The 12,856-nt window shown below is 48.4% G+C and overlaps 1 protein-coding gene across 7 annotated transcripts in view; it reads right to left on the bottom strand.

The window, feature by feature from the left end:
• The window catches only part of BEGAIN (brain enriched guanylate kinase associated), a 286,481-nt gene that overhangs the window by 96,987 nt on the left and 176,638 nt on the right, over nt 1-12,856 (bottom strand). For all 7 annotated transcript variants that reach the window (XM_089522538.1, XM_089522540.1, XM_089522537.1 and 4 more), the window contains 2 exons: nt 11,969-12,130; nt 8,538-8,604 (listed from right to left, as the gene is read on the bottom strand). In XM_089522538.1, coding sequence (XP_089378664.1) covers nt 8,538-8,604; nt 11,969-12,130 — 229 coding nt within the window. The remainder of the gene's footprint in view (nt 1-8,537; nt 8,605-11,968; nt 12,131-12,856) is intronic.

The following is a 12,856-nucleotide window of genomic DNA, read 5'->3' on the forward strand; positions in this document are numbered from 1 at the left end:
TGTAACGGTATTTCTTCGAGTGGTCATCTGCGAATACATACAAATGGGTTTTACTGCACCTGCGCAGTGCTGCTCGGAACCTTCTGGAATCACTGGGCAGAGTTAACTCTGCAACATATTGAAACTTTTTGGCGGTAACTCCGCCCACCCGTTATAAGGCCCCTGCCTTCCCGCTCTTTTCCCCAGTTCCGTAATTTTTCCGCCAAGCAGGCGAAGGAAGAGAGCCAAATGAGAGCAGGACACTGAGGGGATGGACGGGTGGGATTTGTATGTATTCGCAGATGACCACTCGAAGAAATACCGTTACAGGTAAGCAACCTGTCCTTCTTCTTCGTGGTCTCTGCGAATCATACAAATGGGTTTAGACTGACAAGCTTAGGTATGCGGCGGAGGGAGTGTCCTGAGACCATAGCTATGGTAAACCAAAGGCATATTTATTACAATAAACACCTTGAACCATAAAGGGAGTCAGTCTTTTTGTTGATGCACAGACCAAACATAGCAATAACATTGCTAAACCTGAGAGGGGAACAAGAGGTCGTGCAAGACCAATTCATGGAATTGTGCAAATTATCATTCAACAAATTGACACAGTAACATATGTACATAAGTGCTGAAACACAACCATCAGTAGTGCAGTTAATGCAACCCTGAAACCAACACAGCCCTCCCGAAAGCTGCGTCTCGAATGGCTCTGGTGTCCAACCTGTAATGTTTTATAAAAGTTAGAGGTTGGGACCAGACAGCGGCCTTGCAGACATCCTCGAGGGGGATCCCTGACAGAAATGCAGAGGATGCTGCCATTGACCTCGTGGAGTGGGACCGAACCCTACCAGGGAGAGGTTTGCCTAACAGTTCATAGCAGAGGTGGATGGTACCAGCCACCCATTTGGACAACCTCTGCGCAGAAACAGGCAACCCCTGCTTTGGTACCGAGTAGCACTGGAAGAGTCTCTCGGACCGACTGAAGGCAGCAGTTCTGTCCAGGTAAAAGGCAAGTGCTCTCCTGACATCAAGAGAGTGCAGGCGCCGCTCCTCATCCGACGTCGGATTGGATGCGAGGGTAGGCAATACAATGTCCTGGCACATGTGGAAAGCAGACACTACCTTAGGCAGGAAGGTAATGTCCGTACGGAGGACCACCTTGTCCTTGTGGAACCTCAGGAATGGTTGGTCCCTACGTAAAGCACAGAGTTCACCCGCACGGCGGGCAGAGGTGATGGCCACAAGAAAAGCGGTTTTCCAAGTCAATAGTCTCAAGTCCGCTGTGGCCATCGGTTCAAAGGGCTTGGATTGGAGGGCGGACAATACCGACTCCAAGCTCCAAGCCGGCGTAGGTACCGATACCGGAGGATAAAGGTTAGCACAACCCTTCAGGAACCCCTTCACCAAGGGGTCTTTGAAAAAAGAAACCCTCCCCCCGAACTGGTATTTGGCACAGATGGCAGACAAGTAGCATTTGATGGAAGTGAGAGACAGTCCTCCATCCAAAAGTGCCATCAGGAACTCCAGCACCACTGGAGTGGACACCTGTGTAGGAGACAAGCCCTTCTGGTCCAGGAAGAGGCAAAATCTCCTCCATTTCAGGGCATAGGAACGCTGGGTGGAAGGTTTCCTCGCAGCCAGGATCACCGCCCTTACCGATTCCGGTAAGGTAGTCAGCGCCGAATCCTCCAGGCCACCAGCGGCAGGCTCTCGATGTCGGGATGGAGAATCCGGCCGTCCTGGATCGAAAGCAGGTCCGGGCGAGGGTCGAGACGGAGGAAGCATCTCCCGGAGAGGTGGAGAAGGGATGCGAACCACGGCTGCCTCGGCCACCACGGGGTGATGAGGATCGCATGCGAGCGGTCCGTAGTCAATTTGGAAACCACTCTGATGATCAGAGGGAACGGAGGGAAGGCGTAGAGGAGCTCTCCCGTCCAGAGGAAAGCGAATGCGTCTCCGAGGGATCCGTCCATCCGCTTCCTGGAGCAGAACTGGGGACAGTGGCTGTTCCAGCTGGTCGCGAAGAGGTCGATCCGGGGGGTTCCCCACCGATCGAAGAGGTCGCCGACCGTCTCGGGATGGAGCCTCCACTCGTGGCACACCGACGGAGATCTGCTGAGGCGGTCCGCCAGCTCGTTGTCTTCTCCGGGGAGGTGAATCGCTTGGAGGAGAACGCGTCTCTGGATGCACCAATCCCAAATGCGGAGTGTGAGGTCGAGCAAGGTCCTGGATCTGGTACCACCCTGTTTGTTGATGTAGTACATCACGGTGGTGTTGTCCGTCCTCAGGAGGACCACTCTCCCCGAGACAGCAAACTCGAATGCCCTCAAAGCCTTCTGTACTGCAAGCATCTCCAAGGCGTTGATGTGGAAGCGCTTGTCTTGTGCGGACCACCTGTCCTTGACGACCAGGTCGAGCAGGTGGGCGCCCCATCCCTCCAGGGATGCATCGGTTGTCAGAGTCAGCTGTGCCTGGGGCTGATGGAAGGGCATCCCGGTGCAGACGTTGGAGCTGTCCAACCACCATCTGAGGGAAGCGGCCACCGGTCTCGGTACCGTGAGCCACACTGAAGGCGGGTCCTCCAACGGAGAGAAGACGGAGAGGAACCAGGCTTGGAGAGGCCGAAGACGAAGCCTTGCCCAAGAGGTGACGAATGTCGTCGACGCCATGTGGCCCAGAGCGACTTGGACATCTCTGGCTCTCACCCTTCTGTGGGAGATGCACGGCCTGAGGGATGCTGTCAGGGCCTGAAACCGGTCCGGAGGGAGGAAAGCTAGGCAGTTGTCGGAGTCGAGGACGGCCCCGATGAATTTGACCCGCTTGGTCGGTGTAAAGTGGGACTTTTCCCTGTTGACGACCAGCCCGAGGGAGTCCAGCAGGCGCAAGGTGAATGAGACTGCCTCCTGCAGCTCGTCTTTGGATTCGGCTGCGAACAGCCAGTCGTCTAAGTAGGGAAAGACCATGAAGCCCTTTTGGTGAAGGTATGCCACCACCGGTGCCATACACTTCGTGAAGACTCGTGGAGCCGTGGCCAAGCCGAAAGGGAGCACGTTGTAGTGGTACGAATCGGGGCCGACAGCGAAGGCGAGGAATCTCCGGTGGGACTGTCGGATCCCGATGTGGAAGTAGGCATCCTTCAGGTCGACGGTCGCGAACCACAGGCCCTGGTGGAGCAGAGGTAGAATGGAAGCCAAGGTTACCATTCGGAAGCGACGGTAGTCAAGGAACAGGTTCAATTGTCTCAAGTCCAGGATGGGCCTAATGCCCCCATCCGCCTTCGGTACCGTGAAGTACCTGGAGAAAAAGGCCCGAGAACACTGGTCGGGAGGCAAAGGGGAGATTGCCCCTTTCACAAGCAAGGTGCGCACTTCGTCGAGAAGGGTGTCCGAGGGGGGAGTGGACATAAAGGCTCCAGTTGGAGGGAGCTCTTGGAACTCGAGGGCATAACCCCTGCGGACGATGTCGAGAACCCACGAGTCCGATGTTATAGAGGCCCAGGTGTTAACAAAGGGCCTCAAGATGTCCAAAAAGAAGAGGGGTGAAGGGGAGACGAAGCGCGCTGCGTCCCTTCAGGCTCTCTTCTTCCCCTGGTCGGTGTCCTGCCGGCGGGACTTGCGGTACCGGGGCGGGAAGTTGCGACGGCCAGAGGAGGAGGAAGACTGCGAGGGGAAGCGCTGTCTCTGAGGGCCCTGCTGCTGGGGCTGTCGGTCCCGGGAGAAGGTCCCCTGTGACTGACCTTGCGGCTGCCACGGGCGCTGACGCTTCCGGAACGGAGAGGCCGGTGCCGAGGACATGCCGTGTTTCTTCGCCGCCGCCTTCATCCTAAACTTGCGGTTTAGGCGGTCGTCGGTCTCGGCGTGGAAGAGGCCGGTTCCGTCGATCGGCATGTCCTCAATGGCAGCTCTGACCGTCGGGTTGAGGTCGGAGGCTCTCAGCCAGGCGTGGCGTCGTAGAGCCATGGAAGCTGACATGGCCCTCCCGGAGCAGTCCACCAGATTCCTGGAAGTGGTGATCAGCCAGCTTCCAATGGAGTGTGCCTCGTCCCTGATCTCCACCAGCTGCCTCTGGATGTCGTCTGGGACGTCCGGGACGAGGGGGGAGATCCGTTCCATGAGGGTCTGAATGTAGGCCCCCATGCACGCAGTGTAGTTGGCGGCCTTGACCCCCAGTGCAGACGCCGAGTATGCCTTCTTCGCCAGTCCGTCCACCTTCTTCGCCTCCCGGTCGACAGGAGAGGTGGCCTGCTTCGGAACGAAGCTGTGCTGGGCTCCCTCAACGATGGCAGAGTTCGGCCGAGGGTGTTCGGCCAACCAAGGGCAACTTGCCGGGGCAACCCTATATAGCGACTCCACCTTGCGGGAGGGTGCCGATAGGGCGGCCGGGGAGTTCCAGGACCTCTTGACGATGGTCTGAAGCGAGGGAAGGAGAGGCAGGCACGGCGGAGTGGGGACTCGTCCATGCACCCGACGCTCAACCGGATCCTCAGCGTCGTCGACTGCGGATGCGAGCTCGATGTCGAGAGCCCTCGCCATCTTAACCACGTGCTCCGTGAAGGACCTGACATCGTCCGACGGAGAAGACGGCTCCGGGTTGTGCATCCTCTGGGGGGAGGCCGAGCCTGAGAGGACATCCTCGTCCGAGGGTGCCTCCGAGGGTAGCAGCGGTTCGTCCTCGGAATCCAGGTCAGAAGAGAGAGGATCAGTCACTCTGACCTGGGATCTCGAGCGGGCTGGAGCGAAGTCGACCGAAGACCGGGAGCGTCGACGGGGTGGAGATAGCGACCTCTCACGTCTGCGGGGTGGAGACGGTGACCTCTCGTAGACCGACACGGTCGGTACCGATGCGGACGGGTGAGACCGGTCTGCAGGAGGGGGGTTCAATTTGGTGAACTCCCTCAAGGCTCTGTCCTCCGGGACCGACATGTAGTAGCGGCGCGACTGCATGTCGTAGAAGAGGTCCGGGAAATCTTGCCCGCGAGGCAAGTCGTCCTCATCTTCGGTTGCCGGGTGGGATGGCGACCGATGCTCGAGGGAGCGAGGAGGCACTGTGTCATCCGTCCCGCGGGTGGAATCCCCGATCGGAGGAGGCAGAGGAGTAACCGGTACCGGGGTCCCTTGGTCCAGCGGCGTCGGTCCCTGATCGCGGGGAGCTGATGAAGCGGAGGCGCGAGCCTGTTTGGAGGGGGAGCGCTTCTTCTCCTTCGGTCCCGGTAGGTCGGTAGTGGTCCGATCCTTGGAGGACTTTGCCTTCTTTGGGGCAGGATCGCGACCGGCCTCGTCGTGGCGCCTCTTCTTCCCATGCTTGGAGGGCTCGTCGGATGGGAAGAACGGGTTGTCCGGGAGGTCCAGGATGACAGCAGCCGCTGTCGACGACGAAGGCCTCGGTGATCTCGACCCTTGTACCGGCTCGGTCTGCTCCTTAGGTGTCGCATGGCGAGGTGCCTTGGACGCCTTGGAGGCCTTGGAGGACGAAGGCGAGGGCAGATGGACCTTCAGCTCAGTAGCCTCCTTTGAACGGGAACCCTCCGATCCCTTCTTCGGTTTGGAGGCCCGTTCGGTACCCTCAGTCCCTGATGACTTATGGGGGCGCTTGGAGGGTCTGTCGGTGGCGCTGGGCGGTTTGGAGCCACGGGCCACATCGGAGGTGGTGGAAGGGGTCCCGGCCGGGACACACACCACACTGGAGACGGCAACTCTCCCCGATCCCACGCTGGAGACACTTGCCCGGGACGATGAAGCGGGGGGCGCCAAAGGCGGGACAGAAGAGGACCGCGAACCTCCCTCCTGCACTTTCCCCAGGGCGATTGCCGACGTGAGCCGGGACTCACGGTTCTTACGAGCCTGAGTGGAGAGGGATCCGCAGAGCGTGCAGGCCTTGGGATCATGGTTCGGACCAAGGCACAACAGGCAGGAGGAGTGCGGGTCCTGAACGGGCACCTTGCCCTTGCAGATGTCGCACTTTTTGAAAGGCGCCGGCATCTCCAAAATCGTCAAGCCGAAGGGAAATCCGAAAACGAAGTCAACAGTCCGAAGGTCCAAAGTTACCAGGGGCGGGAGACAGAGAATGGTCAAGATACAGTCCGAGTCAAAAACGAAAGTGATTCCAGCAAGCGAAGCAAGCGAAAGTTCCTTGAAGCAGCTAGCGCGGCGGAAAAAAGGAACTGGGGAAAAGAGCGGGAAGGCAGGGGCCTTATAACGGGTGGGCGGAGTTACCGCCAAAAAGTTTCAATATGTTGCAGAGTTAACTCTGCCCAGTGATTCCAGAAGGTTCCGAGCAGCACTGCGCAGGCGCAGTAAAACCCATTTGTATGATTCGCAGAGACCACGAAGAAGAAATATACTTTCATAAAACGTTACACTGGGAACATTCATTCATGTTCAGATCAAAGGTTTAAAAGGCAGTCTTCAACCCTTATCATTACCATTAGCAGAAAGTCTCTTTAAAAGTATATGAACCAGCTAATAATAGACATTCTCTTAATGGTATGACTGTTGCTGCTCCTAGAGGTTCTCCCACACCAGTCAGAGAATTACTAACAAATTTTCTGACCTGGGAGACTGCTAGTTGTAGCTAGAAACTGCATAGGTCAAAAGTGGTAACCTGTTCACTGTCCAGATGCTTCAGCTTCTCGAAGCCACAGAAATAAAGCCAACATTAGAGATTTGGGGAGTTGTAGTCCAAATTTCTGGAAGGCCAGATGTTCCCCTGCTTTAGCAAAGATGATGTGCCTGCCAAGGGACTGGACATTACATCCACAACTGCTTAAAATGACAAAGACATAATCCTCATTGGTGGGAAACTTTAGGCATATACAGATTGAAGTGGGAGCAAACCGTGGGAACAACTGTTTAAAAGACATAGGGCCCAAACAGGCAGGCCAAACTAAAGCTGCTTTGGGTCACTTTGTAGGTATGCTATTCACATGACACATTTGTCCTAAGAGGTCAGAAGCCGTGCCAAAACTCCGCTCCAGTCCTTAGGACTGGAGCGTGGCTTTAGCATGGCTTCTAGCGTTTTAGGAAGAATGCGTCATGTGAACACAGTGGCCCAATGCAGCTTTATTTTGGTCTGTCTGTTTGGGCCCATATTTACTTATAAGTGATAGTGTATATACACTACTTAGTTGCAGCAGTTTCAAACCACTTTAACTGCCATGACTCTAACCTGGGATCTGTTATCTAGTAAAGCACTTAATGTTAGAGATTTCTCTTTAATGCTGTATTCAGATGCATGCAGTAGTGCTCTCTAGCAGTGAATAAGTAACTAAACAAACTAAATCCTAGGCTTACACAGAATGGACCTCTGATAGATAGAGTAGCATTGAACTGCAATAACAGTGTAGTATAGACACGCTAAGTGTCTGAATTTAGTGCAGTAGTGACTCTACATTCTGAGTAAGCTGCGTAGCATTGTGTTTTAAGTTCTTAAAAACAAATGATCATTGTTAAGACAGAACTTTAGGCATTTCATGCAGTGTCAGCACAACTAGGTGGCATTGTTCCACCAACCAAGTTAATCAGCTAGATGTGTGATTTTGAAGCATTACTGGGTTGCCTCTTACTGATGGAAGCATTTTTTAGCTTTTTCATATGTCTTGTTTCCAAAACGTGAAGATTTTTTGAATTTTTTTATAAAAAGCCCAAGCCTGCCTAAGCTGTGGGATTCCACTGCTAAATAATACAGCCCAAACTAAATATGTGAGATCCACAGAACCATCCATCTGGTCTACCACCCAGATAGCAGATGATTTCCTGCACTAAGCAGAGAAATGTTGCAAGCTAGTGGAATCCTTAGATGGTATTAATTAGAGTTGCTTTGTAAAAAAAATGGTAATGCTTCTCCTCCACACCAGCTGGGGATCTTGCCCAGTATAGTGAAGGGCCTACTATTTTGTATGATCCTATTTAATGGCACAGTAGGAGATGTATTTCTGTTGTGCAGCTCAATATGATCATGCTTTAATACTAATTGAGGAGAATAAATTTTAGTAGGAGCGGGGGAGTTAATTAACACACACACCAAGAAGCATTTTTCTACACTCTTGAACCATTTGAAAAGTGCATGATACTTTACAGTTTTTATATTTGTTGAAGAAACAGTCTGATAAAGAGGGTATTATTGTACCCATTTCACAGATTTGTTTACTTAATTCATACCCTGCCCTCCACTGAAAAGGCAAATTCTTAAGATTATGTAGTAGCTGGAGGTACCTACCCACACTGTAAAATGTGTATGTGTGTGTGTTGGGGGGGGGGGAGTTGTGCAGTATAGTAAAATTCTTGAGAAGTTACAAAATCTGACTCACAGGCTGCAGTTGTAAACATACTAACTATCCTATTGAACTCAGCTAGATGTATGTCTCCATAAACATATTTAGCATTGTTCTGCCACACTTTAAACGGAAAGCTCATCAATGCTAGTCATGCTTGAGTATCTTATATTTTTTATTTATCTATTAGAGTAATTGTACCCAGCCCTTCATCCCTAAAGGCTATATTTGTAGAATTATTAAAAAATTGCTTAATAACAATACAATAACCCCCTATACTTACCATTCTGTATAGTTTGTCTTCTAGATCTTGATTAATTCTTTGTAAGGCCAGGTAATTGTTTTGTATCCTAAAATAAAAATGAAATTCTATAATTAACATAACCTTTCACATTCAGTACTGTACTTTTTATCCTCAGGTTGTTCATGAGCAATAGTAACTAGTTTCCCACTCACTTTAATGTTTGTTTGATCATTACTTTCTGCTGCTTAGCAAAATCTTTTTGATTAACATACCTGTAAAGCCAAGATTTGTACCCTTCAAGATCCCACTAAGCCTTTGGGAAAGGTGGCTTCTAATAAGGCCCTCCTTCATATAATCTGGGCTGTAAGGTTATGGAAATGTTTACACATAAAGATTCTCAGGTGAATATTTAAAGCAGAATACCAGACTAAGGGCCCATACAAACAGACCAAAATAAAGCTGCTTCGGGTCACTTTGGAGGCATGCTGTTTAAATGACACATGCATCTTAAGAGGCCAGAAGCTGTACCAAAGGACTGGAGCACGGCTTTGGTGTGGCTTCTGGACTCTTAGGACACATGTATCATTTAAACAGCATATCTCCAAAGTGACCTAAAGCGGCTTTATTTTGGCCTGTCTGTATGGAGTCTAAGATTAAGGAGTATAGGTTCAAATCCCACTTCATCACCAAGCTGGAGCAATCATTCAGCCTAGCCTACTGTATCCCCTTGTTCTCGGGACAAAATTAAATAGGAGAGAACTATATCAACTATCTTGAGACCTTTGGAACACAAGAAGGGAAAAATGGAGTTAATACCGAGCCCAGGTAAATCTGTGATTCTTGCAAGAATGTACATTTGCCTCTCTTCAAACCCAGTTTTGTTTTACTATGAAACACAGCAGACCAAAGAGAGACTTCAGATACATACATAAAAGTGATCTGGTGCTTTGAAGTCTTTCTGATCATTAACCCGAACTGAGCTAAAATGATGAGGGGAAAGATTTTGTGTGTGAATATTTTTGATCAGCTGAAATAGCATCTCCCTTGTTGGGTAAGAGTAATAGAACATTTTCTCAGCCCAGATCCTCTCTGATAGCCTTTCAGCCCAAAGGCAAGGTTCCTCCCTGCCCTCATTCTGAATTGTCTTTGTCATGTCAATACAAAACCAAATCTGTTTGGCTAACATAACATATGATCCCTGGGTGTTGGGGACCACTTGCAAAAGTGGAATCTGGTGCAATATCAAAAGGGTTGAAATTATTCCTATGAACAAGAGAAAAGAATAAAAATACATACAATAAAGGTCAAGTGAAGGGACTTGTGGTGGGGGGATTTTTTGATAAACCCCACATCCCTGCTTTATCATTTCTTTATATCTGAATTGTAGTATTAAAAAAAGAAATGATTCCAAATTGTGATAGAAAAAAGCATATTCCAAAGAAATTATTCCACACCACTCAATTTGGATTAAATATGTGGTATTTTATAAATGTCAAAAGACGGGTTCCAGAACTAAAGCCAGGCTTCAGCTTTACACTGAAAAGATGTACAATGATACATCTTCTGATCAGTTCCTATTGCTCATTGCCACGAAGCTTCCTTTCTTGTAACATGGTAAAAATGTATTTTAGAAGACAACAGGGGATTATAAAATTTGTCCTTTCTTTATGTACAGGGCCCCCTGTGGAGTCCCAATGCAGAGGAAAAAAATGTTGCCTACAGTAAAGTTATTTGGAGGGAAAGAAAAGTTTTCTAGGTGAAATCCCCTGAAAGGATTACGTGGGACAGCATGGTGCTCGCTCTTTCCTCAGAACTGTGTTTCACTTCCCTTTCTCTTCTGAACCAGAGAGAAACCATATATGCACTGGTAATAATGGAGAATGAGTTGAGGAAAATGGAAACTGATAGGGAACAGTGGAGTAAATGATGTCCCTCTCCTGATTAGGCAGGTGCAGTCCCACTTAATCCTCTGTAATCCCTCTTTCTCAGTTGCTTTTAAAATATCCCAGTTTCTCTCTCTTCCTCCCACTTTCCCTCTTTGTCCTCACCACTTGCTGCAAACTGAGTTTAAAGTGCACAAGTAGCTTGCACACAGTTAATTTAGCAGGGGAAAGAGGGCAGGAGGGGCAAAATCTTCCCTGTAAACTCAGGTAAAAGCAAACTGCTGCAGCTTCTCTGGCTTGTCTGTTCATCTTGATTAGTAACTGTTGCCATCTTGACCACATTCTGATATTGCTTGGTTACACATATTGCAGTTTTCATCTGTGAAATGTTGGAGGATATGGGCTTTTCATATGCAAAAGGACAAGAACCTGTGGCAATCTAGATATTCTTGGAATCAGATTCCCAACACCCACAGCCAACCTAGCGACTGGTGAGAAATGGTGGAAGCTGATGCATTCCAGTACCTAGTCTGCAATAGGTTCCTCCTCCCATCATAGGAATCTCACTGGAACATGAGGTAACATAATGTTGCATTATTATAGACCTTTGCTCTGATCTTGCAGGATTATTTTTTATGTTCTTGGGCCCATTGACTAGGGCCATGAAACATGATTTCCCATCAATCTAGAGTACTATTTAAATAAAGTATAATAATAATAATAATAATAATCAGCTGTACATTAGCACCTTTCCTTCTAGCATTCTGTAAAGGGGCTATGACAAGTCAATGTATCCAGCTGTACAGCTTTGTTGTTTTGCTTTTCTACTGATGATTTTCTTTTGTTGGTTTCTGTAGTGGACTGTTTTGAATGATTTGTTTTTTGTATTTCTTTTATAGGTCACCACTTCGAAGCTATTGCTGAAAGGCAATCTAAAATGCCTGTGCATGAATGAAAGGGCTCAGCTCCAAAAATCTTTCCAGGACTGGTCTTCCAGATTTTCTACACAGATACCTCTAAAAACATTTTTGACAGGAGCTAGTAAAGGTCTGGAAACCCGCAGTCCAGTTGCTGTGATTCTTTTAACAAGTCATTCTAGATTTGACAGCTATGTGTGACAATCACTTGCTATACAGAGGTTGTTTTCCACCCTATCTTGGTAAAAGTTCTCATTTACTGGTCAGTGGAAGTAATATAACTAAAATGAGTAATTTATGATGAAAGGTAGGCAGTTCTTTTAAGGAACCAGTAAGACCTCAACCCTGAATTCTGAATTCAGCAGGGCTTACTTCTGAACCCACTTGTATATAAATATACTATCCTTCTCAAAAATGTTTGGGCCACAACACTTGTTTTACTTTTGTGCACATGCTAAAAGTTTACAGTTATATTTGTAAGTGATGAAAAGGTAGACTTTTTCCAATGGCACTCATTTGTTTCTGAGATATACCAGTGAATGTCAACATTTTCTAATTAGACTCCTTCAGAATTTCCAGCAAATGTCAACATTCACCCAATTTTCTGACAGTTCACTACATAAAGCATTCATGTTTTCTTGATGCAAAATCAATGGATTCAGAAACTAACCGTCTCAGCTTTTCTGTCACTTTTTCGAGTTCTTCCTGAGCACGTCTCAGTTCTACTTCAAGATACTGGCGTGTAGAATCGAATTCTGTTTCAAGCATTTCCAGTTTGTGAGTTGTGTAGGAGAGCCGCTTACGAAGTTCCCCCTTCTGTTCTTGCAGCGTGCTGGAAAGGACAAAGATTGAAGCTGATTAAGAGTTCTATGGAGGTCCTAGGGATAGAAGTGGTCATAAATTATACATTTTTCCAGTAATATAATGAATAATAGTATTTAATTATGAGCACTCAGCATTGATGTCATTCGAATTATAGCTGCCTTCCTGCAAATCATGATTACAGGTTTGCTATATGACCTTCAGAAAGCAAAAGTCACTGCCAGCATAAACATTTGTTTTGGGGGGAATTTGCTCCTGAATATAGGAAATGGTTTGTGGCAAACAACATGACTTGTCCAATTCACCTAGGAACATTTATTCTGATTTGCATTGGTTTTCCATGATGGCCAACATGTATGTTCCACCACCTTACTCTTGCCATGAAGAAAGTGTTAGTTGTAAGTATTTTGCTATCTGAAGAAAAAAACTAAAATGGCATCTCCCTTCATTCCACCTATAGAAGCCAAATAGGTTGTCTGTTGAATATTACTTCACACTTGTGATGAGATAAGGTCTTTCGCTACATCTGAGGACAGCAGGGTACTGAGAAATTGCAGGACAAGTTATCTGGCATGCATAGCTCCATGTGTCAACACAGGTACCAGAGATGACTGTCTCACTCTGCCCAATTATATGGCCAGCCTTGAGTAGAGATGCTAAATACAGTACTGATCTTCTGCATAAAAAAGCACATAGATTAGATTCAAAGGAGTCCTTCTATAAGTGTGTGTGTGTG

Source organism: Sceloporus occidentalis, unplaced genomic scaffold (genome assembly GCF_023333645.1).
Source record: "Sceloporus occidentalis isolate IW3139 unplaced genomic scaffold, rSceOcc1.0.p SCAF_4, whole genome shotgun sequence".
Classification (NCBI taxonomy): Eukaryota; Metazoa; Chordata; class Lepidosauria; order Squamata; family Phrynosomatidae; genus Sceloporus; species Sceloporus occidentalis.